General features: G+C 39.8%; 1 protein-coding gene across 14 annotated transcripts in view; it reads right to left on the reverse strand.

The window, feature by feature from the left end:
• Positions 1-27023, reverse strand: part of PUM2 (pumilio RNA binding family member 2) — a 70519-nt gene that overhangs the window by 9521 nt on the left and 33975 nt on the right. For 6 of the 14 annotated variants that reach the window (XM_063125213.1, XM_063125204.1, XM_063125205.1 and 3 more), the window contains 8 exons: positions 25305-25443; positions 19984-20127; positions 18628-18909; positions 15210-15446; positions 7692-7959; positions 6828-6957; positions 1866-2000; positions 1508-1645 (listed from right to left, as the gene is read on the reverse strand). In XM_063125213.1, coding sequence (XP_062981283.1) covers positions 1508-1645; positions 1866-2000; positions 6828-6957; positions 7692-7959; positions 15210-15446; positions 18628-18909; positions 19984-20127; positions 25305-25443 — 1473 coding nt within the window. The remainder of the gene's footprint in view (positions 1-1507; positions 1646-1865; positions 2001-6827; positions 6958-7691; positions 7960-15209; positions 15447-18627; positions 18910-19983; positions 20128-25304; positions 25444-27023) is intronic. The other 8 variants (XM_063125214.1, XM_063125201.1, XM_063125200.1 and 5 more) reach the window with 5 other exon arrangements.

Genomic DNA, 27023 nt, shown 5'->3' on the forward strand with positions numbered 1-27023 from the left:
TGTCATCTGAAATAACAGCAAGGATGCAAGTAGCAAGTAGCTGGAGCTTGGAGAGAGGCAGAGAACTCCATGCCCTTCTCAGCACATAAAAAAGGCAAAATGGGCAGGGGGTGATGCCGCCAGTGGGTGTGGCCACACTCACTGCCATTGGGCATGGCTATGCCACTGACATCACCCAGCCTAAAGAGGGCCCAGTAGCTGGCAATACTCTCTGCACAGCCATGTTCTCTTTATGCATCACAAGCTGTGAATCTTGTGGCTATGCACCATATTTTCAATGTATCATTTTTTTTTAAAGTGCACTGACAATACAGCTTATTAAAAAAATGCATTATCAATCAATAAGATTAAACATACCAAACTCCTGAAAAGCAGCACTGGGTACAGTAGTAGCCATTTCTATTAGGCCTGCATTTTAAATACCCCAGCATATGTCCACACTATTTTGCCATTAAAATATTGCATTTCCTATTTCTCTCCAGCGGTTTTCTTACTTCGAAAGAAGAAAGAACAAAGACCCTGTTGCTTCTGAGGAACTTCAAGAGAGCAGGTACTACTATGTGAAAAACAACCAAGGGACAGAAAACCCCTCTACTTACAAACTTTGTTACCGCAGGCCGCTACCAGGTAGGGAGAGAGTCATCTTTATAGCCTCACGACTATTGAATGCTACACTGTATGTGTACGTACAAACGTACATACGTGTGTGTGTGTGTGTGTGTGTGAGAGAGAGAGAGAGAGAGAGGGAGTGACTGACTGGGTTTGGGCAACTGAAACTGGGAAAAAAGCCATTGTGGCTTCTCCTCCTGCCTCACCACTATTTGAATAACCTCTAGCAATGCAGGGAGGGTTGGCATGTAGTCTGAACACAGTGCACTGTGTGGTGGTTTTGTACCCACCTTGCAACCCACAATCTGCAGTAGTGGTTATAGAGTGGGTACAAAGCCACCTCTGCCACTCCAATCCATGCTGCATTGCAGAGGATTATGCAAATAGTGGTCACACATGCAGCATGGGCAAGGGTAGGGGGAGGAGCCATGATGGCTTCTTTTCCCATCACGATTGTCCAAACAAGCTCAGAACCACTTGAAAACCAATATAATACATTGCATTTCTATACTGCCCAACAGCTGACGCTCTCTGGATGGTTCACAAAATATAAGTTAAAATCATAAAATACGCAAATAGAATAAAAAATAATGTTAAATCTGGAATAAATGAAAACAGCCAAAGAATAAAACCAAAGTAAAACAGCAGCAGCGGCCAACAGCAGTGCAAGGATCTCAAAAGCACCAACACATTTTTAAAACTGAAAGAATAAAAAGCCTAGAAGAATAAAAAAAAAAGATCTTCACTGGACACTGAGAGGATCACAACACAGTGCCAAGGCAAGTCTTTCTGGGAATAAAAATCTGTACTACGCAAGTCTTCATTTGCAACGGTATGCCTACAATCGTTATCTAAAATTTTTCAATTATGTCAAAGCAGCAAGTGAAGAACTAATTACCTGTCCTTTGAAAGCATCAATAATAAATTGGAGTGACTGTGGCTGGACACATTCAATACATTTTTGTACCACATGGTTTCCATTTTGATCCTTCACACATTTCAGGACATGACCATCCAGCTCCTTCACCATTTCATTCTGCAAAGGAATAATTTGCAATTACCAAACTGCACATCTTCCTAATCGATGATTTTGCCACAAAGGTCCATTTTTGAATTGTGATTTACTTTAACATTAATACCGCTTTCTGTAAAGAACTGGCATATGCTATTTAAAAGCATGTTTCACAACAAAACAGGAGAGAAAATATTTTAAGCTAGATTTTGTATAAAATACAAAAAATATTGTTCTAACTTACAATTACCTGCTGGTCAGGTGAGATAGACTCTAGTGCTTTCTGAATGACACGACAACCATACATCTGTAGAGCTAATGGGAGAACGTGTCCACGAATGCGTGTTGCAAGTGCTAATTTCTGATCAATGCTTCCAAACTACAAGAAAAGTGAAGGCAATGTTCACTACATGTTATTTTGAAGAAAGTTATGAGAGAAGTGTTTTAAAGAACATTAAAAGCCTTCTTATTCCGGGATTGCATTTTATAACCTCAAAATATGATATTGGAAATGGTATTTCAACAAGGAAATTCTAAATGCAGATAAGAACATAAGAGCCATGCTGGATCAGACCAAGGGTCCATCTTGTTCAACATTCTGTTCACAAAGACTCCAACCAGCTGCCTACAGGAATCTCACAAGCAAGATGTGAGTGCAACAGCATCCTCCCGCCCATGTTCCCCAGCAACTGGGGTACACAGGCATAGTGCCTCAGATACTGAAGATAACATATAACCATCAGGATTAGTAACCACTGATGGCATTATCCTGCCATTATTTTTTGCCCCAACGTGCATCACTTTACATTTTGATGCCAATTCTCCCTGAAAAACACTGCTCCCAATACAGAGCACTGTGGGACCCCACTATTTACTTTCCTCCATTGGGAGAATTTACCATTTATTTCTACACACTGTTTCTGTTCCTTAACCAATTACTTATCCATAGAAGGACTTCTCCTCTTATTCCATGATTGCAAAATTGTCTCAGGAGTCTGCTTGCATCTCCTTTGTGTAAGCTTGTGCTACCTTTTGTTTTTCCTCATTTGGGCAAGACGTCTATAGTCTGATGGAAGCCTCCCTTTCTCTAATAGCTTCCTCGACACTACTAGTGACTTCTTGGACTTGGTGCTACCTTTCGTAACCTATGGTATAAATTCTAGCTGACCTTCTATAACTGTGGTTTTGAGTAACATGCAAGCATTTTGAAAGCATTTAGAGCAGTTACCTTTTTTGAAGTCAAATGTGACTGTGTTGGACTTCCTTGGCAATTTTTATGTAGGAAAATTCGCCCCTAGTGCACTTTAACTGAGTAAGCTTTACGAACTTTATGCCACTGGAGTGAACTCCCTTGTGGAAGGACAATAAAATCCACTGTTTCTTAATGAAATATTATACTGGGCCTGTCACTAAGTCTTTAAACATGAATACTTTCTGAAATTCACTGAATATCCCAGAATATAAAGTAAGAACTGCCACTATTGTAGGCCATGCAGACAATGTTTTCAGAGCAGTGGGGGAAGCTTGCAATTATTGTTATGCCTGGAAAATCCCTATTCTTCCTCCAACTGCCTGAGATATTGTCTGCCAAGATTCTACTTGGGGAAGACAAGGAAAGACAGGTTGCTCAGCTATGGGTCTTATAGGGACAATAAGCATGTACAAATATGGGCCCTGTACCTGCATGGAGCCTTGATTCGGTTAACTTTGATAGCAGAGGAATTTGAATGGGACCCCCTCCGCCTGTCTCATCCCAGCACACATGTCCCTAGTGGGTTCCCGCTTATTCCCTGAGTTTTCTGAAACCGGCATTGTAGCCTCAGAACCTAAAGAAACCTTCAGTATCAACATCCAACTCAAATACAACACCAAACCTGGGACGGTGATTGGGCTGTGTGAATGCATATATGACCACTCAAAGAACCAAATACTTTCTTCTTCATGGTCTCTGTGTATCACACATATGGGTGAGTAGGAAGCTGCCCTCCTGGAGGTGGGTCAATGTCCTATTGCAGAAGCGACAACAAGACCACCCTACTGAAAGCAGAGTTTCCTCAGGCTCAAAGTCAAGTCTATAATGCCAGACAAACGTTGACAGTTGCAACTATGTTGCTGCTTGGCATAGGTCAGGCAATGGCACACTCTTTTCGAATGTGATGGACACAGCGACCCCGGGTCAAGTAAGCTTTCACTGGTCTGTAAGCTGCAAAACCATATGCCATTTTTACTGTCTGCTCCAGCCATGCAGCAAAGCATTGTGAAGAAAGCAGCAATCCTTTTCATGTGTCCCCATAACAGATAAACGGTTCTGTTCTGGCTTTATAAAAGGCTAAGGCATCAGGTCTGGGCACCGTCAATTCCAGCATCAAAGTAGAATACAAGAAAAAGGATGGCTAAACTATGTTCTGGTTCAGATGAAAAGAGACTACCTTCAGTAAGTAGGTAGTATCAGGCTGTAGCGCCTGCTTATCTTTATGAAAAGTGGTATAGAGGATCAATTCTCAGGGCACAGAGCTCAATGAATTGACGGGCAGACATGATGGCCACCAGGAAAGCAACCTTCCATGAGAGAAATTGCAGATAACTAGAAGACATTGGTTCAAATGAATTCAACGTAAAAGCTTTGAGCACCACCAAGTGTCTCCAGCAGGGCACTGGTGATCGAACTCGAGGTGCAAATTTCCTTATTCCCTGAAGGAATTGATACACCAATGGGTGTAAGAAAACAAAAGACCTATCAAATGGGAAATGTTTGTCAGAAATCACTGCAAAATTAACTTTAATTAAAGAAAACCGCAACCCTTTGTCAAACAAAGACCGCAGAAACTTAAGAAACATGTGAGAATCAACATGAAGAAGGGTCCAGTGACAAATATAGAAAAAGCAACCCATTTAGAGTGCCAGGAACATCTCGTAGCTAGCTTCCATGCCACTTCTTAGAATAGCTGCAAGCACCAGTGAGAAACATGGAGCAGGTTCTGGTACCATATCCTCCATGCCTTTAGGCGAAGTGTGAGGAGACTGGGGTGTCTGCCTTGGTCCCAAGACAGAAGATTCAACATGGACAGAAGTCTAACGTACTGTCTGGCTGCACTGCAAAGAAGATGGGTGAGCCACACTGCCCGGGGCACCATGAGGCTATCGGAATACAGTCCATGCTATCCGCCACAATCCATGTGAGCACTCTTGTAAGAAGGGGAAACAGAGGAAAGAGATAAAAGTAGGTCCCCATCCACTGAAAGCACCACCGAAGGAGCACCAACCAGACCCTGCCCTGCTGCAGAACAGTTTGCACACCACATTGTCCACAGTAGCAAACAAGTCCACCGAGGGAATGCCCCACTGATGGAATAATCTTCGTAAGTCCCCAGCATTCAGCTGCCACTCGGGCATTCCTTGAGTCGAAACCAATGCATTCATCAGGGTATTCTTGGTACCAGCAATATGGATGGCAGCAACCAAGCTGTTTCAGTTTGGGATACAGCACTTGTAGAAATCAAGAGCCAGGGAGTTGCTCTTGATCAAGCCCCATAGAATAAGTGGGAACACCCAAGGCACATGAGCACTGGGACAGTGGGGAAGGAGTTCTAGCCAAAATTCCTCAACTATACAAGTTTCTCAAATTGAGGCTCCACACAAGTGTGGAACCCGTATGTGTGATGCACGGAAACCATGATGAAGAACATAGTATTTTCTCACTGGAGAGGATGATCTAGGGCAGTGGTCTTCACCTGGTGGTTTGTAACCCAAAAGTGGGTCATGAGATCAGTCCAGATGGGTTGCGGTAAAGCTGCTGTCGCCATATTGGGTATGGAGAAGATTGTGAAAGTGGGTCCCATGTTGCAGACTGGGAGTCCAAGGTGGGTCTCAGGTCTGGACCTGTTGAAGACTAGTGACCTAGGAGATCCCTATTCAAACTCTTGCTTCTACCCACAGGAGGGGTAGAAGTGCAAGGCCAAACCTAGGCACCCTCCCAATGTCCCATCTGAACATGCTCCAAGGACAAATAAAAGTGGATTTCAGAGATACCGGAGGTAATTATGAATAGTGTATATGGTATCACTAGTTTTGTAAATAGGTTTTAATGTATTGTTTGTAATAAGATGAAAGTTGGACATGTATATATATAATTTTAAAGAGCTAAATATGCTCATAACACAAGTGATTTAATTGTGGATAAGGGGGGGGGGGGCAACCTGTTATATATAACCAATGCTTGGGTGGAGAAAAGGGGAGAAGTTAGTTTCCCTGAGTTGTTCCCACCTGAGTACCAACACACACTTGAGAAATGGGGAGGCGTAGTCTGTAGGATTTCTCTCTACAGGCTTCCTCTCCTTTTAAGTGCTGATCTTGAGTGAATCTTGTGTTGGACAGCTGGGACAAATTAGGGCAGGGGGTCTCCAATCTTTTTGGACCAGTGGACACAATTTGGAATTTCAGAAACTGCTGAGTGCCCACAGTGGATGTGGGTAGTTATGTAATGGTACCGTGAGGGCTGGCTATTCAAAGGTGAGCTTGGCAAAGGATAGCAAGGCAAACGGGTAGAGGGAAGAGGAAGATTAAATGCTAGAAAGGGAAACAGCACCCTAACATTTTCCAAGGCTTTTCTTAAAACATTTTAAGGAGAGGAGAGAACTTTTTGGGTACCACTGGAGTTCCACGCAGACACTTTGTTGCCTATGGGCACCTTGTCGGGAGACTCCTGGAGTAGGGATTCTGCTGGTGTACCATGCAACCCTCTACCCATCAGACTCTTTGCCTGTGCTGATGGAGCTGGTCTGAGATTTGGTGCTGAGGATTCCCAAAATGATGGTTCTGAAGGATCTTAACATACAGGCCGAGGCCACTGGATATGGGGCATTTCACTCAAAATTAAGCACATTTAAGTCCCATCAATTTCAATGGAAGAGAGTTAGGTGTGAGCTCAACTCCCACGAAATTAAGGAACTTAAGTGTTTGATTTTGGTAAGATTGTGCCACAAACGGAATGTGACTACTATGCTTCATTAGAAATTCTGATCCAACAACTCAGCTGAGAATCATCCCATGTCTCGATGTGAAATTTCAGTCGTTATTACTGAAGGTTGTTAACAACCTTCAATATAACAAACCTAGAGTGGGACACACACACACAGAGTCTCGATCTTCCCCTATTTGGACAAATGCAGATGATCAAAACCTTCAACAGTGACCTTTACATACTTACCTCAAAGAACTTCTGTATTACATAGTTTCCAAACACATCTGTCATTAGCTGATATGCTGCTTGAAGAATCTCACTAAATACCATCTGGCGCTCAGCTGGAGTAGCTCTTTCTAGTTTCTGCTGTATAAATCTGTAAGCATCAGAAATGTACATATACCAATAAAACAACAACACCCAAGTACTGTAAAATCCTTAAAGGTATTATCACAGCAAGCCACTCAAATAAAAGCTGAAGACCATACAGACACCCAGTATTTTTATTTCATGTTAAATAGCAAATTGTAAGCTAGACTGAATTTGCTGGGATGGATTGGATTGTGTTTTTAGATTGCTGTTTTAGTTTTCTGATGTTTAATTATTAGTTTTTTCTGATGTTTAATTAGCCAACTTTTAATTGTACGTTATGTTTTGATTTTGTGTGAGAGCTGCCTTCAGAGGATTTTTTGCCCTGAAAGGAAGCATAGAAATACTGGTAATAAATAAGTATACATACATACATACAGACCTAGTGTAGTCATACTGCAAATTAAGAATTCCATTATTAGTTAGGCTTACACTAGTACGTTTTCGTTAACTTCAGTGGGAAGAAATCAACGTAAGTGACTCACTGCTGACAGTGATGTTTCATCTCACATTGGCCTTCTTTGCAAAAGGAAACTGCGTGCAGGCTGAATGCCCGTACCCAATCTATCCCTGGGAGTGAAGTATTGTCTGAAGAAACCATTAAGAAGGAGCCTCCAACTCTTTCTACATTGGTTATTAAATGGACAATTCAATATGTTTTCTTCAAAGAGCCAATTAAAGGGAACACTTATTATTGTAAATACATCCTCCTAACTTTTCAGCATTGTTACAAATCCTTACCTAGAGCCATGCTGATCTCGTGAAAACTCAACTATGTGTCCAACCAGGTCTCTTAGTTGAAGATTAGGGAAGCGATTGTTTCTGAAATCCTCCAGTAACCTACTACGTCCAGAAGGCATAATGTCAGACCTACTATAACGGAGACGTGAGGGAGGAAACAGCTGGCTGCTGGAGCTAAAAAGGCTGGAGGTACTTGCTGCACTGCGATACTTTGCTTCCGCTCCAGGTGCTGCAGAGATATAGCGACCACTACCGTTGGTCAGTCCTCCTACAATGAAGCAGCTCTGTTAGTAAAAAGTCTTAAATATGCCGTAGTTATAGTGTACTAGAACTAGGCAAGGCCGGAATGCCGAGTGTATTTTCACATTTCCTTTTTGTTAATTTCTAGTTAAGTAGTTTCTTACGGCAAAAAGGAACAAGCAAGTCTTTTTTTTTTCTTTAACTGAGGGCCAAGAAGCAATAAAATTAACGAAGGCAACTCCCAACATAAAACAAGAACCCCACAACTAGCTTTTGGACATTGGTGCCTTTTGCGCAAAAGAAAACTTTTAACACTGGACAAAATGGGTGTCTGCATAAATGTTTGTTTTAGGTCAAAAACGTGATTTAAAGCAAACACTCAACTATCCTTCCCAGCCTCTCTCATATTATGGCACACTATCAAGATGTAAATAGCTTTACACCTCCCATTACATAGGCTATATCTTTTCTAAGGAATTAACATAATAGTTCAGCAGAATGACCTCCTAATTTGCTATTATTAAGTTTACATGGGAGAAAAAAATGGAAGCACTAAAACGAAAAATGAAAAACTAAAACTGTGCTTTTAAGGTGTATTTAAAGACATATTCAAGCAAAACCCTGGTTTGATTTCCATTTTTTGTAACCATTTCTCACAAAATGCCCATGTTGAACCCCCACCTCATGCATGTTCCTAAATCAACCTGAGGCTTTAACCTCCCATACTGAAACAGTTGCTTCTAGAGGACACCTTTAAAAGTGAAGTGTTTGCAAACAGGAAATTTTCAACCTTGTTCATTAGCCAGCTCTCAAAACATGCCAACTTAATTTAAGTACTTGGCCTAAACCTATAGATAAATTAAGGAATAGTCTATGACTCGCTTCACACAAACACCTTGGCTGTTTGGGAGCATGTGGGAGTGAACAGGCTGCTGCTCGCTTGCCTGCTTCCACTTTGCTAAATAACCCAGGAATGTCCTGTCCTTGGGTTGTTGTCATGATGTGTGAACCTAGCATTCTGAGTTATTTAGGGTTAAGTAACCCAGAGTTTTACGGTTTGGTGTTAGATTAAAACTCTAAACAACTTAGAGTGCTGGGTTTGCTTGTAGCATTCCTGGGTTGTTTTCAACGCTAGCTATCAGGTGGAAGCGACACGCATGCAGGAGGCATTGCCCTTGCTCCAGCGCAGCCACAGCAAACTAGGTGAGTAGGCAGATGCTTATCCAATAAACCTTTCTTCTTCCTTGGGAGTGGGGGCTGCCAGGGAACTCAACTTCCACACACATTTAACCCACTGTCAATACATCATGCTATTACCCAGGTATTGTGGCGATCAAGTAAAACTCTCCAGCATTTGTGGCACTTGTTCATAGCGAATCAGAAAGTATGTTTATTGCCTTATGTAATACATTCTGTTAAAGGAGAAAGGCATTTTTTTTAAAAAAAATTGTGCTAGACTGAACAGAAGTCTAGGGCTTTAGAGTAACGCCAATGGGATGAATAGCAATTCATACATAAGCTTAAATATACATACAAACCGAATTGCTTATAGCCAAACACCATCACAAAGTTTAACAGCTTAACCTGCTACTTCAGTTTCAAGACAGGGTTGAATCTGCATGATGACGGAGGAGAAATAAGACATGCAAGCTTATTTCCCCTCCTTGCACATGCTCATCACATGTCAAGGGGATTAGTATAATTTCCCCTGCTAGCACAGCTTGTTGTGTCATGCGAACCTGACCAAGGTGGCTTATTGCTGTAGATAACAAACCACCCAGAATCCATGTCCTGTTGTAGGGTTCTGAGTGGCTTGTCACCAATGGTCACAAGCCACCCTGGCTTGAGTTTACACAATACAAGCTGTACTAGCAGGGGTAATTATGCTAATCCCCTCTAGGAAGGAGATAATAACCACCATGGCTTATTTACCCTCCATGATTGTGCAAACCAGGTCAGGATATGATCCAGAGAGCCTACTGCATGAAAAGAAGGTACTTCTACAGTACTTGCGCAAAGTGAGGACATCAAAATTCTCTTGATTCTCTCCCCTGCATGCGAGGTACCATACTAAGGCAGAGCTCCCCGGACCATACTGGGAAGGAGGTAATGGGAACCCCACATTCTGTGAGAAAAATTCTACTCATGGTTCTCTGGATCTCATCTATTGAGCTTCACTTTTATACCCTATTCAAACCATCCAAGGCTTCAGCCAATATTTTTCTAAGTTCTATAAAAAGCCTAACTTTAGAGACACAGTGACAAATAGATAATGCACATGTGACATAGTAAAATAATAATAAACATTAATTTTGCTTTTGCTTAAACATCCACAGAAAAGGAAGGGACAGAACAGTGAAGCAGCTTTGTGTGAATATTTCTGAAGAGGCAGGGGGACAAAAAATATCAATTCTTGTTCTGGAGATTAGCCTGTATACAAGAGGAAGCTTATGCTGCAGTGTTATTAATATGGTTATCTAAAAACTAAATACTGATTGAAATCTGGGCATGTAGGTAACAGGTTCAATGCAGCAACATTTTGAAAGCCACAAGGTGGCAGCAACATTTGCTTAATAGTTAAGAGTAAATGATTATTTACCATTTTCTGTACTTCAAAAGCATGGAATCTAAAGTCCGTATTATTGATCTACATGTAAGAATTCATATTTTCAGCTGGAATGGTGATAGATATTTGTAAGAATTTAGTTCCCATAAACTTGATGATGTAATTAGCGCACACAATCAAGGCATAATTGACAAATTAGGAATTATCTTGCACACATTTTTGTTTAAAAAAACAAGTCCATGATGCTAAGTAGATAAATATTTCCACCAGTTTTAATTTACTGAGTAACCAAGATTACTAAGTGTAAATGTTGCGTGACCAGATCTGCATCTGGTTATGTGATCCTTCACGATATGAACATGTCTTACTAATCTTAATTGGAAAATTGTCCCTGGAAACAATTTTTTCTTTTAATATTTGACAGCTACTCATAAATACCAAATGAACATAATCTTGCTTTCATTTCCATCTTCTACAGAAAATCCTGCCCCAATCATTTTATAAAATGTGACATGAAGAATCAGTTGATATTTTTGCCATTATCTCCATAAGAACATGTTAACGGTTTCCTACAAGGGAGGTGTCTACATTTATTAAAATTTGTGGAAGGGAAGGCAGCAACAGAACAATGGCAGGCATAACCCTAGCAGAGGTTGGAACAGTGTAAGATGAAAGAAAGGCAAAGAAGCAGGGAGTGAGTAAAAATATTGGGAAGAGCCATCTCTAAAAATAGGGTAGAGGAAAGATTAACGAACAAAGAGGAAATGAATTTGTATTCTGAACCCCCGTTAACTGGCTTGAAGCAATGGTTTGAACCTTTAAATTTTCTCTAAGGTGAGGAAGCAGAAGACTGAGAAACTGTCTTTTATGATTCAAGGCAGAGATGTTTCCGGTTATTCTTTGTCCATGTGGCAGCAGTTAACAAAATAATAATAATAGCAGATCGTGGCCCTCATCAGTTCAAAACTATAATCTTTCCTGCTTTAAATTCAACTATCGCTACAAATACTATTTGGCATGCAACATAAATTTTGCTAACATAATTTTTGAAACTTAGTTTTTCCTTCTGAGAGGTCCTTCCATCCATTAAGGGCTTCTGATGCAGCAGTATTTCTGCTGGCTGAACAGGGGAGGATCCACTAATCCCTGCCCTGCCCCTATGACCCTTAAAAAAACTGCTCCGGATGAATGGGGGACCCTCTAGAATAGTGTGGGAGAAGGGGAGGAAATTGGCAAAAATGACACACACACACACACACACACACACACACACACACACACACACCCCACTATCCCGATTTGATAGCTTAATATATGCTTAATTACATTTTAACTACCTTAAATTTTTTTTAAAGTGTTCAAATGCTCTTTTACAATTCATTTCATGAACAAATTTGTTTTAACTTTGCAAAAGCACAATACAATCTTTCTATACGTTCTTCAGAATTTGTGGTCTCTCTAAACTGACATCAAGGGGATAAGCTATTATAGTCTTTTTTTTACTGTACGAAAAGAGAATAATATCACTTGAAAACTGGCCACTGTCTTAAATTACACACTACAGTTAAAAACAAAGCTATTTTAAAGTCTGCATGGATTCAAGCTTCTGTACTAAATTCTATTGAAAGGTCCTGTTCATTCCACTGTTCATGCCTGCTGTAAGGACAAAAAGCTACAGAATGTGTATTGCGTACAGATTCCAACTTCCTATTAAGTTTTTAGACATTTTAATTTTTAATTTTAAAATTTAAGCCGATATGGCTCTGAAGACATAATTAAAAGCATTTGATCCATGCATGTTACAACTTAAAAAGCTGGAGGAGCTGCTGAGTCCAGGACTTCCAGCAAGCAAAGCATCAGTGCTCCGAGTAGATCTTTTGCTCCTTCCATAATTAGTCAGCAGAATAAGCCATGAAGCGATGCAAAATAAGAAATGCTTAATTGATACAATTTATGCAGGTTATATAGTTCCACTTTTGTTGTAGAGTTTGAATGATCAGTGCAGAATTTAAATCTTTTAGTCCAGAGTACACTCGGCTTGATCAGACATTATTTATAGGGAAATAATCTCATTCCTTGGGGTCAATTATGCTCCTAACAAACCATAGGTTAACCACTGGCTGGTTCACCCCTAAACAACTCATCGGTCTTGGTTAAGACATCACACTCCACAACCTATGAAGAAACCGAAAATGGATTGTTCAGTAAAAGTGGTAGTGGTTGTGCTTGTGCTTGTGTGGTTCTTGAACCGATGGATAGTTGTTACATGCATTCACACATAATACTAATTCAGTTTATTTAACCCATGGGTTGTTGAATTCTGAGTTGTCATGAAGTATGAATGCAGCTGCACTTTTAAACCAACATTTGTTAACTACAAACAATCCAAAAAAAGACTCCATGTTTTGTTACTGTGAACTTTGGATTGCTTAAATTATAGGTTGTCATTATATGTGAAACCTAAACCATGGGTTTTTCATGAATTGTTTCACCAGACTACAGAGGCAGAAGGCAATAGTGATTTAAAAAAACTAGCCTTTCTATATGCCAGTCCTACAGCAACACAAAGACATTTGGTATACAGGGAGTGAGAGAGCGAAGAAGGGAAACAAACAACCCACAGATTGAGGAAACAAACTATGGTTTGTTTGATCATCTGCCAGACAAACCATGGGTATGGCAACAAGCCATGGGTTAAAAAAACGATGGATTAATGTTATGTGCTTACCAAGTCATAGTCAAGGAGTGCAAGAGAACTTGAGACTCTTCCCAAATAGAGATTTCTCCATGGTAAACAACATTCAAACAGGTCCTAAGACTGGACAACCCTAGGACTCAGGACATGTGAAGCCTCCCCAAAAACCTGTTTAACATCTGATACGACTTGTTTTATTGTAGACAGAACCACATTTAAGTGTTTTGTGAAAAAATAAGTGGCATTTTCATCTTCTAGCTACGCAACTGTCTTATTTTAGGGGAACAAAAGCACAAAACTCATAATTTAGGTAATGAAAACTGTCATTTGATTTTTTGGAGAAAAACAAATAATTTATTATGAATTTTAAATATTGTAGATAGGAGCTTCAGGATGCCATTTTTTAAAAGGACACATTTCACATTAGTCAATATAAATCATACATAGCTTTATTTAGTACCATTCTTCCTAAACATAGCCAGGCACTCAAAAGAAACAGGGGCAGTAAACACATACTGAAACATTAAGGCCCAGTTTGCATGATTAGACAAAGATGTTTTGGAATTTGTGGGAGTGAGTGTGCTGGCTCACAACTACTTCCCCGCCTCCATTTTGCTGAACAACCCAAGGCCGCCCTGTTCCTGGGTTGTTGAGGGGGAAACAACCCAGAGTTTTAAGCCAAGAACAAACCATGGGTTAAAACTTTTCTCCTTCAACACCCCAGAGTTCTGAATTCAGACATATGGAAAACAACTCGAACAGGGTGTGCCTGGGTTGTTTAGCTAAGTGGAAGTGGAGGAGCAATTGGGAGCCACCATATCATTCCCAAACAACTCATAGGTTAACTGCAGATTGTTTAATTGTGCAAACCATGCCTAATTGCCTATTTTTACATGTCACTGGAAAGTAAGCGTATTTACTTGGGTAATGTACCATAATGCAGCAAACGGATGTTAAGCATTACAAGATGTGTGACATTTTGATACATTTCTCACAGCTACATTTTGGAGCTCATTCATATTCCCTTCCCTACCAAAATGTCCAGTGACTGTACAGTTTACAAGTGTAAAGCATACAAATCTAGTTTATACATAACTTATTCCAGCCTTCAACAACCTGATGTGGCCTAGATGTTTGGACTCCAATACCCATCTACCCCAGCCAACATGTGCAATGATCAGGAATGCTGGGAGTTGTTGTTCAAAACATTTGGAGGCACCAGGTTGAGGAAGGCTGGCTTACACTAATTACAGCATTATTAAAAGGGAAATATGTAATTACAAATTGAAAATATGCCCTCCAAATTATGTAATAATGTAGTGTTATTAGTTACAACTTTTAAAAATAAACCAAATACCAGCATACATTCTCATTGGTTCAAATATAAAAAAATATTACTGAGGCAACAGGTGTAATGGAAATAATGCATTATAGACTAAATACCACTGTTATTTACCTCTCAGATAGTACGTTATTACCTTCACCTGTTTTGAAGGTGAATTCCTAAAAGACTTAATGCGAATTCGTTAACCTGTTGGTTCAGAAAGCAGTTTTCAGTACTGCAAACTTTGCTTGAGTTTTTCTTTAACAAAAGTGCGAAACTTGTATCATTACCAAACATTAGCCTAAAGCTGACTCCATAAAAAGCAGACACATGTTTAACACAAATACAAGGAAAATATACCTTTGCCTGTCAAACAACAACAACAACAACACAACAACAACACCAACAACAACCCAATCTTAGTTTTAATAAGTCTTAGGCTTTCATTTTTGTGTGGCAAATCTGCAGGGTGGTATGGAAAAACGTGTTGCTCCCATAGCTGATTACTTTCAATGACCACATCAGTTAGATTGACTGCACTGAGCAACGTCGTGGGACTAGTCCCACTATACAACATTGTTTTACTGAGAAGGCAAATTGACATCTTTAACCCAACATAAAATATTGATATACATATAAAAATACATATACACACATACATATACAAACAAAAAAGGGCTTTGGTTTTTTTACCTAAATGCAAACTGGATGAGGATCCATGTGATGAAAGTGATGGCGGTGGCGTAAGTGAATGTCCTGGAGTTTGGCTTGGCAGAGGCATGCCTATTGGGCTTGGAGAGGAGGAAAATCCCAGACTATTGTAAAATGGCTGCCCTATGGGTGCTAGGCTGCTACTAGATCTTTTGTACAAGTCAGAACTAGTAGATAGAGACTCTCTCCTTGTGGCACTACTACTTGCAGAACTGCCAACTGAAGAAGAAATAAAAAGACCCTATTACATACAGTGTCAACCAAAGAAAACCTAGCCCCAACCTACAGCTGGGCAATAACAGATGTGATCACAATAATTATAACAATAAAATTATTCTGAAGACAATTACTGTGATAACCACACATGATTTAATAAATCACAAAATGAGTACAAGCATTCCTCAAATAAGGAAGAATTTTAAGCAATCTCCAAGTCTTGATACACTCAAGACTCAGTAAAATTTTGTAGTATTTGATACTCTGGAGTCAGGCTTTGGGACCAATAGTCAGGTATGTCATACTGTGTTATTATGAACCAATGAAACTGAATATTAAGTTGAAGTAATTTTTGCAAACAATTCCCCTCACTTTATTCAGCTGAATTCCTATTTTGAGAGGAACCCTCCCCCACCCCCACCCCACTCAAAGATCGCTTAAACATACTTCAGGATTTGTTCTGCATAAGACACCCTAAACTCCAGTTTCACCCTACTCCGCAATTGCCACTAAAAATTACCCCTAGGTTCTGCACATCTCAGGACCATGCAAACTGACCGCACTAATAATTCTTGAATTAAAAAAAAGAAAAGAAAAAAATTCAAACAGTATTTTGAAGGCAGATCGTAAAAAGATGTGGACCGCAGATGTAAAGTATAGGGCTGGGTGGACATGGCTAAACAAGGAACTGGGGTGTGTTGATAAAGATATGGACCAGAAGCTTAAGTTAATCCTAGCTTAATGACGTACTTGTGCATGTCTAGTATTATAGGATAAATACCAGTGGTTTTCCAAATCAGAAACTATCACTTTTTGCGAAAATTATGTGACAGCAAGGTAAGAGGGCCCTGTCACCTAGGTATATTTGAAGATGAGATTTTGCCTCCCTATTTAGCAAATGTGAGCAAATACCCTGAACTTATTTTCAAAATGTGTCTTCACCTGTTTGTTAGTCAAATTCCCCCTTTTGCTTTGAATTTAAAAATGCAGACTATGTCCACATTAAGTGCTATTTCTTCTCAAAGCAGACATAGAAGCAGACTGAAGACCATCTGCCATGCCGAATTCAAGAAATGTACATTTGTTTGGGAGGACCTTCCCCTCTGTGAAGATGTGTACACATTTCTGCTATAATTCCCTTTTATTTAGAAAATAATTTTAGTACACTCCAGCCATGTTCATGAATTGCAGAAAAGAACTGCAATGGCATCTAAAGAATTCAAGATGGTACAAATCAGCTAGCTTATTTCTAGAATGTCACAATATTTTTTTGCTATCTTAAGATATGTGGAGCAGAGATTAATGATATGTGAGCTTAAATGTGGGTAACCCAGTTCCAAATCTCAGCTCAGTTATAAAGCTCATTGGATGGCCTTTAACAAGTCATTCTCTCAACCTAATCCTACCTCAGATTTGGGGGGTTTTTTGGAGGGGGGGGAGAGAGTAGAACAACACTCTGAACTTCTGGGAGGGGAGAAAACAAGTGTAAAATAAATATATATAATTATTCTAGTGGTAACAATACCATATACTTTTTAAAAAAACACCACCATAATTAAGGACTTGAATAGACTTACATTGATATAATCAGCCAGGATTTCCTTAAGCAGAATTAACTTTGAAATGGCACAGGGCTGTGATTAAATAGTGCCCAAGAAATGCAAGACTACAAATAAAGTTTTTTTAAAAAATAAATAAATAGATATGTTTCATACTAAACTACTTGAACAAACAAACAAAAAATCTTCAGAGGCCTACCATAAAAAATGTGTTTTAAGGATACTCTTCTCCCTATGCAAAAATGACAGGAACATAATTCTAAGTTTTGCCATTCATAGCTTTCAGTTGAAAACATTTTAAGACCTGCATATCAGGTACATTTTTTTTACAGTACATGCTGCCTGTCTACGCATTTTAAATGGACATCTACCAGCTGAAATAAGGACTCTACAAAACTAAATTGGGGAAACTGCCTATAATAGTCAAAGTGTACAATTAAGTTCCCTAAAACATTTAAAAAATTGTTTCACATGGGACATTTTCCAAGGTCAAGGTGTGCAAGCTCACTTCTATTCTTTTGTAATGTGCACAGAATTGTGTGTGCTTCACCCATGCCTATCTCTATGCAATGTAAACACATGTCTCACCATATGTTAACGTTTCTTCAACAATAAACCATTTCCCCAATCTAAGTTTACAAATTCTAGAAGGGTATTTATGCTCTTATGTTTTTACGTTGTGAATAAAGCAATAAAGATCACTGCACAATGAAAATAAAAGAAAATGACTATGTTTAAGCTCTTTTGAACTGAAATAGTTCAAAGAATAAAGTAAAGCCTAGATATTGCAAGGTGTTTGAAATACCAGAGGCTGCATTCCGAGACAATGGCAAAAGAAAGTTCCCTTGCCTCTGCACAGACACAGTGTCCGCACAGCAACATGGAATGAAAGGTATTTGTTTCCGATTTTCTCACTTTTTCCTCAGTGATGGGAAAAAGAATGCTCATCTCACTCTCCCAGATGTTCCTGAGAATGGACTTGTAACACTGAGAAAGGAAAACCACTTTCTCACCTCAAGCAACAATACTCCTGGTAATTGATGCTGCTAGAGGTAGTGGAGGGAGGATATCTCCTGCCCACTGCTCAGACTAAAGCATCTCTAGTCACATTTAAGGGACCTCGGGCAGCTCCCAGCTTACGGAATGCCCTTCCAACTGATCTCAGGCATGCACCTACATTCCTTGTTTTCAAGCATTTCCTAAAGAGTTTTCTTTCCAGGCAAGCATTTCCTGGCAGATGAATAAATTCCAGCCACTGATTTATTGACCTATTTGCTTTTATTGTTACCTATTTCGTTTTGTGTTTTAATTTTTTGCACAGGGCTCCGATATCTCTCAATGTGGAGCAGCTTATAAATTCTACAAGGCCAAATCACATGAACAAGATGTTTAAAAAGCCCCCTCCCCTAAATGTGAGCCACCACTTACCATCACTAACACACTAAACACTGTTCATTATGTGTTAACGTCTTGTAAATAAACCTGCCTTCCTTTCAGCTGCAGATGCAGCATTCTTAATATAAATGCAACATAAAGGGAGACTAGGCTTTTTTTAGGGCCAGAACAATCCATACATCCTCTTCATTATTTTTCTTCTTTAAAAAGGAAGAACAAAAAATACTTACCAGATGAGCCAAATCCACCAAGCGCAGAGCCAATAGCAGCTCCTAAGGAGCTGCTGCTTCCAAAGCCAAGAGATGTATTTCCTGGTTGGCCAGGACCATGTGAAAAGAGTGAACTGCTCTGGGAGTTATTGGTCAATGTATTGTTGCCATAAAATGAATTAGACTGTAGACTGTTGTTTGTTTGCTGTTGCTGCTGTTGAGGCTGGGCACCAAGGGGCCGAAAAAGCCCATTTGTGGCTCCTGTGAGGTTATTTGCTGTTCCTCCAGCTGAAGCCGCTGCAGCTGTAAAACACATGGTTTCTAATCATTATCAATAGGATTCTAGAATCATTTAACAGGCTACTATTCTCAATCTCTCCTACAAAGGCAAGTTCTCATTGGGGCAGTTTGAGGGTGGTTTGAGAAGTGAATGCAAGATATACTGAAAGTTACAAAAAAACAATGGATCAAACACAGCATTAGAAACAACTGACCTTATTATTCCGCCATTTCTTATTATTCAGTCAATACTGACACCTAGCTTATCTTCAAGGTATCAAAGCATATGAACACAAGAAGCTTCCTATACTGCGTCAGACTATTGGTCGATGTAGCCCAGTATACTCAACAGACTGGTAGAAGCTCTCCAGGGTTTTGAGCACGTTTTTTTCCAGTCCTAGCTGGCAATGCCAGGTATTGAACCTGGGACCTTCTGAACGCAAAGCACATGCTCTGCTGCTGAGCCATGACCTCTCCCACAACAACTCTCATATGTATGACAGAAGTAAGCAAAATGCTGTTTAGATATTCAGCCATTCCCAACAATTGGTTCGTGGGCATGTCTTCATATGGTGAAAAGCCAATGTGCACCAGGTTGGACAAATCTACAACTAGCTATGACTGGAAGCTAGTTCTATGATTAAGGAGTATTGTCATCATGGAAATAGCTACCAGTAAGTGCTGACCCTAAGTTCACACAGGTATTTCTCTACAGAAACCCATATCCAAGAACTGCATTAGGCGCAGGAAGCTTCTGATTCAGTACCCAAAATGGTAATTCAGCCTTTAGAGATGGAGGAAACACAAAGCTTGGGGGAAACAAACTCTTAAAGAACTTTCTTGTATTTATGTGGGGGCAAAACAAGCAAATAGGAACATAGGAAACTGCCCTATACAGCAACAAACCACTGTTCCTTTTAGCTCAGTATTCACTCTACACTGACTGGCGATGGCTCACCAGTTTCACTCCTGCCCCTACCTGGAGATGCCACAGAATGAACATGAGGCCTTTTGCATGCAAAGCATACGCTCTGCTTTGGGTAGAGCTATTACTCTTAGAAGTTGTATTCTTCATCAAATTCTGAAAGATGTACCTACCTGCCTGTGCAGCTGCAGAACTGATGAGAACAGGTGCTGAAGCCACCAACCTGACAGGTGCCCCAAGTCCAGTTCTGGCTCCAGGACCTACCACCAAGGCACCTGTCTGATCATAATAAGCTGTGGGAGCTAGCACTTGATAGCCTAGCCAATACAAAAACACACACACACTAGTAAATGTCTTTATTTTGGGATAAACACTTTATTTTGCATCTATCTGTTTAAAAACAAAACACTGAACAACCCAATAGCTTTGCTATTTGTTTTCTGAAAGTGAAGAACCAGTTCTACTCTTTGTGCCTAAACTTTGGCCCACTCACCTGCTTTCCTAAGACTAAAAAGAAATTGCCCCCAGGTGAGCAAACAAGTGATTGCACCTGCCCCTCCCATCCGCCTTCATCTATTTCGCCCACTCATCTGTCAACACAGTACAAGGCTCCCCTGGCAGCTTGCCCTGAAGCATGGAGAAATACCCAAGATCACCTAGCCCGAACAAAGGATACTACAAAAGTATTGCTGCTGCATGAGCTGTATAACACAGACTTTAAGGATGCTAGTTGTGAAGAAGCAACTGTGGTGGGAAACTGTGTGCAGGTAGGTAGATATAACCAAATTTTAATAGCAATTTGGTTAATTCATGACCACCTAATGTCCCTGTTTTTAGTTACAGGTCCTAATTTGAAGCTCATTTGGTGACAAGCTCTGTCCTCCTCTGTTCTCTTGTTTGGGGCATGAGAAGAGCAAAGATACAGACAACATTCCAAATGCACAGTCGCATTTCCCTTACTTTCTTATTCCTAAGACCTCTATTGCTTTCCACAAAAAAAAAAAAAAAATCAAGTTCAAAGAGATATTGTCAACTAACACTCAGGAACACGCCCTTGCCAGTGGATCTCCAGATATTGGGAAGCACTGCCCTGACATCACATTTACTGCCACTATTTAAAAACATAAGTATTTGATCCAGAAGTATTTATAAACCTAATGTTTATTCAATTGGCCCAGATGTTTGAGAGAGTATCTTATGTTTGCTCCTTTTTGAAGTGGACCAAAATGCTTCACTTTTTTCATAAGCAGTTCTAAACAACCTGCAGCACTGGAAATACAGCCCTATTTAAGATATTCTAGCAAACCAGCAGGACCATGTCCACAGAGCACAGGGCACTTCTGCTCTGAGTGGCAGTAGTCTACATATGTACTCCTGGAAAGTAGAGTTATTGGATCTCTATAGGGATGTGCATCCCCCCCCAAACTATTTGAGTTATTAACTAGTTTGGGAAGGGGGCTAACATGTAGCCTGTGGGTCACATGCAGCCCCCCACCCATGGCCTCAAGTGTGGATCCTGCCACACCAACACTGCTAAAATTTTGTGGCAGAAAAAAAAAGAAATAAAATGGCGGTTTGCTGCTGAAATTCAGCAGTAAACCATTATGGAAACAGAAAAACACATTAAGCTTGTTTTCAAGTGAAATATGGCCCTCTGAACTTCCTACTTGCTGCCATCATGCCACCAAATTTCAGCCACAGGAGTGCAGCCCCTGGAGAGGGGAGATCTGAGGGCTCGAAACTGCGCCCTGGACCACCCAACGTTGCATTGCTGTATGCTTGACACATTGTAGGCTTGGCACAACCTATGCATTGCTGTATGCTTGGGACAATATGTGTTCAAGCCAAGGGCCAGTCAGGGAGAAGAGGAAAAGGCTTAGGGGTGTCTTGTATGAATCTCCTGCCACACATGTGTATCTGTGTGCAAAGAAGTGGTGGATTATGCTCATGAGTTTAATTCAAGTAAATATATCAAACAGGGAGATTGGGATACAGGAGATTATGTGCAGATATCTGTGTGCAGATATCAGCATTGGACATTACACATCTGAAATCAATAAAACTATATAAACTCAAAGGAATATGAAAAGCTTCCAAGAAAAGGAATTACACAGTTTCATATTACAAATGCATACACAAAACTAAACTGTTCTGTTCTGGTCTACTACCTTCACTACCATTTTCACATGCTAGCAAATGGTCAGGCTTTCATTGCACTCTGCTTACTGCTCCTCTGTAAGGAATGTAGAATAGGCTGTTAGAGAATAAATGTTGCAAGTAATATAACAAAAACTCTTTAGAAATGAACTTACACTACACAAAGCACTGGATACACAAGCAAATAGCAATCACATGGTTGTCAAGATGTGCTATAGTTAGTACAAAGATAATGGTCCTAACATGCTGTGTATCTCCCTGTACTGGGATTCTGAGTAAGAAACAGACTGACCCTATTTGCATAAAACAATTAGCCAGAATTCTGGAGAGTCTTGGCTCTTATTGTGCGCACTGCTGAATCTCTGATTGAGTCCTCCCACCAGTGAGAATGCCCATAGTAACCTGGAACTTGCCAGCAAGAAAAAAAACCTTAGAGCTATGTCTGAACTTGACTCCTGGCTTGGTGCTCCCAAACAAACCAGGAATTGGAATCCAACCTCAAACCCTGGCTTCAGACTCAGATTTGTTAGGGGAGCTACAAGCTAGGAAACCAGTAAGCTTTCTCTTGTTCATGTATTCCTGATTACTGTAGCCACTGCCACAAGGAGGGAGGTGCCAGGCAGAAACCATCAGGCAGTGTGCATTAGTGTGCTGCTTGTGAATGGTAGGGACAGAATTCTGGTTTTTATTTATTTATATATATTTTACTACAAAGTAGTAAAATTATGTAAAGGGTTTTAAACCTTTGAATAACCCATGATGGCCCAGTTCACACAACACAGTGCGATCCCTCAATCAGGGGTTGTGTATTCAAATGGTGGCCCGGCACGCACTATCAGCCAACTCTCTTTTCCAAACGAATAATCTCTTCGGTCATCTCTAATCATCTGAGCTAAAGGTTCCTGATCCTTTACCGCTATTTATAGAAAACAGGAAAGTTATTGCTATTTGAGTACTTTATTTTTTTAAAAAAGGGGGTGATTTATGCCTTACTTTTCAAAACACTTTTCAGTGTGGCTTTTGGATTTATCGTGTATAAATTGATATCAGCGGCAAGTAATAATTCACTAGGAATGCATTATGTGCGAGTGTTCATTTTTATTCACCTTATGCGGATCCTGAGCTCCTTACAACATAAACAGTCAGAACTGAGGTACAGGCTATGATGTTTTTCTATAGCATTGTCAGTCCTTGGATTGGTTTTCTCTTTTCCATAATACCAAATGTAAGCCTCCTGATCTCTCTAAACCCCTTCAACAACAATCCCATCAGGGTTATTAGTTCATCCACAACTGCATCATTTTGCCAGGGCCCTGGCTCTGCACATTAGCAATTACATTAATTCTTTGAAGTCCTGCTTACCATGCCTCTCTTTTTACAATCTCAAGTCATTCTGATCTTCAACAATATCTAACTGCAACTAGAAGAAAAAACCTCTGGCACCTTGCTCTTTAATTGCACTTAGGTAGATAAAAGAAAATACAAAATAAAATTGCTTGATTCTGCCCTCTGTTCCTCATCTGAACACTTTTTAATAACTTGTAGTCTTTCAAATTATAAACCCTTTAAAACAGTTCTGTTAAAAGGTACAAGTATTCTCCCACAATCAAAGAAAGTTATGATTAAAATTTTAAATTATCCTTTCTATATAGCATAAATGAGACTTTATATAAATATAATGAATCAAACAAAGAGCAACCCACCACCACTCCTCACCTTAGTCATACAGATGGTGCAGGACTAAAGCTACAATCCTACACACACACAACTGGGGAAAGGGGGGCACTGAGCACAGTGGGACTTATGTCTAAGTCAACATGCATAGGATTGTGCTGTTGCAAGTCCCACTATATCCCTTCTCGTGTGTGTGTGTGTGTGTGTGTGTGTGTGCATACGCACGCATTTAGGTTTGCTGTCTTAATGAATGTTTAGAAGTACCAAGACAAATAGAAACTGGTGTCGCTGAAGCCATTTGACAATGGTAAAAGAAGAAGCCAGCAATTAGTTGTTTGACTGAACACAATAATCTAGATTCTGAAAAACACCCATCTTTTAATGTCAATTGTTTAGGCGTTCACTTAATATTTAAAATGGAGTCAAGAAAACACCCAAGATTATTGTTACCCATTGGCTCAAGTTCAAAGTGCTTGCCAGCAAACCAATGCCAGACCTGAAATTTAAGTCTGATGTACCAAGAATCCTACTTTCGGCAGCCACTTTTATTCCTCTCCAAAGGGGGGAAAATCACCCACCTAATGAAGCTACATTGATATATAAAGTTACAGGTTCTACCCTGGACCGAGTCAGATGACCCATTGGCCAGGGAGCTGAAATGTTCTTAAGAAAAGCAGCTCAAAGCAGCATTTTATCTAAAGCCAAAGCAGCAACAGCACTATATGTATGTATTTATCACATCAAAGTTGCCTTTAAAAATCTTGCTGTTGTGCTATTAACATTTTGTACTGCATTATAGCCAGTTAACACTTTGTGATGTGCATAAAAGCAGACAAACACAACTATGAAATCAGTATTACAAACCTTAAAGTGTCATTCATGTGACACAAATTTATCCATTAACAAAAGGCAAAACCATTCCAAATGCATGTTTTAACATGGATGTGTATTGTGCCCCAGTGTAATGAATGTGGTTTAAGATCAGTTGTACTATATAATTTTTTAGAATCATCATTGAAAAATTGATGACTGAGCACTAAGCTGTGTTAAATTTTATCACAAATAGTCAATATGACATATTAACACACACAGGCTTGAATCCAAACAGCTTATTACACAAAAGGAAGGCATTTCTGTTTGCACAAGGGAATGGTCTCAGATTTATGGCTCTGCCATGCCAGCTGCAACCCCCACCCCCGAACATCATACCCAACTTTCAAGAGTGGATTCTTGGAGGGTGTGAGGAACTGTAGCAGGAAGAAGGGGAAGTCCCCATTTCACAACGAGATCACTGTTCATGTTTCTTAGGATAAAAGCCATTATATTCCCTGTTCCTCTGAAGGTGTGTTAAGAAGGTGGTTCGTATTGGGCAATTGAATTCTCTTAGGGATAATGCCGACATAACATCCTGTGCTAAAAGGATTGGGAGCAGGCTACAACATCACACACTCTCCCCCAACCTTTTCTTTCTTGTGCACACATTTCTCCAGCCCATATTCTGCCAGCTGTAAACATGGTTAACGAAAGTCACATTTCAATTTTTTACCCAAGCTAAACAACATAGTTATAAAGAGATTACAGCTAAATAGGCTACTGTGAGCACATCTAGATATTAGGATATTTAGCTTGAACTTGATCTTAGTTTCCTTAACTCGTTATATACCTGGCATGCCTGTGGCAAGACCCTGACCAAAAGCCAAAGCTGGATTTGCTGCCGCAGCTGCTGCAAGTGACTCTGCCTGCTGCCCTTGCTGACCCTGATTGGGAGTAAGAGGGCGCTGACTTCCTCCAGTACGAAGAACCTACAAAAGACCAAGGGCGACACTACTTGCTCAAAATGTGAAGCATGAAAATGGTAATATAATAAAAATTGTTGGAACATCTATTGTGTACTGTTGGATTGCATTTTAGTAAGTATAAACAAAGAAAAATGTAGCAAGCATAGACTATTTGATAGAGGAATTATGGCATAAGAGATACACGTTCCATGTTCTAGGCCTTCTGTAATTCGGAACCACTCAACAGAAGTGCAGAAATAGCAAGGAAGCCAAGCCCAGACATTTTAGTAAATAAGTGTGGCAAGCATAGTTTCAACATCCATCTTTGTACCCACTTTCAGCCTTTAAACTTTTATTCCTTAATGTTTTAAAAATTACCATTAAACTGGGGCTATGGAGCTTAGTGAGATATTAACAATCTTGGACCAATGGACATGTAATGCTTGTCGGCCCTAAACCATATTTAAAGGATGGTTAGGAGGCTATGCAATGACACTTCTCCTCACCACCTTTAACCATGGTTCATGGTTATCAACCATAGCGAAAACAAGCAAGGCTGTGTTCCTAACTTAGGATTTGAACTAAGTATTGAACAAGAGTTTCACATTCTGAATATTGAACATAGCCCTGTTTGTATCAACCATGGTTAATGGAGATCCAGATATAATGATAAACTACAGCAAAGGATGAAGGGATGAGAAGCCTATGATCCCACAACTCATTTCTGGTCACTTAACCATGGGGAAGGGCAGCAAGTGCTATGACTTCACTTGCCCTTTGCAATTAATTCACATTCATAAAATATACACATATATTCCCCACCCTATGCTAAGATCGAAATAAAGTTCAACAGCTATGCATAACAGGTATGCATGTAACAAACAATAATTTTAAATACAGAAGGGTTACTCATGAAATCCTGTTTTGGGCTGGTGCAGATGTAACTTGATCTCCTAAATTTGCTTAAGCAATCGCAACACATGCAAATTTGCCCTCCTCTTACCTTTTCATAGCTAACCATGGAGCAGAGCACATGTTAATATTAACCATGGTTATCTAAACTAGAATTTGTAAAACCACTTCTAAGCATGATTTAAGCAAACCATTTCTACAATTATCATGGAGACAGAATACTACACCAATTAACTCTGAAAAGGGGAGTCAAACGGAAAGGGAACCTAACCATGATTAGGAGCCTAGGATTGTTACATCTGCACCTGGCCTAAGATGTACCAACTCATTCTAATAAGGTGCAGAAAATTGAAGTAGAAAACTGAGAGAATAATAACATTGATCAATCAATTTCATTTAAAAAACAGCATACTTCTATTACTACATCACTTTATGTCACTCAAACACATTTTCGTTGAAACTTTTTCAGTGATATGAAATAAATTATATGTGGGCTGGATAATTATCTTCAAAAAAATACCCCTACTCAAGCAGGTTAAGTGCAAAGCCACCTTTGGATACAACCCAGAAATACGTATATAGCAATGTTGCTGCAGCATTCATTTTGTGTCATGTGTGAATGATTTATGCAACACCTTTGCACTAAACTAATTAACAAATCAGACCAAATAAGGTTAAATAAGTCTCAATGA

The sequence above is a fragment of the Elgaria multicarinata genome, chromosome 4, assembly GCF_023053635.1.
Source record: "Elgaria multicarinata webbii isolate HBS135686 ecotype San Diego chromosome 4, rElgMul1.1.pri, whole genome shotgun sequence".
In the NCBI taxonomy this organism is placed as follows: domain Eukaryota; kingdom Metazoa; phylum Chordata; class Lepidosauria; order Squamata; family Anguidae; genus Elgaria; species Elgaria multicarinata.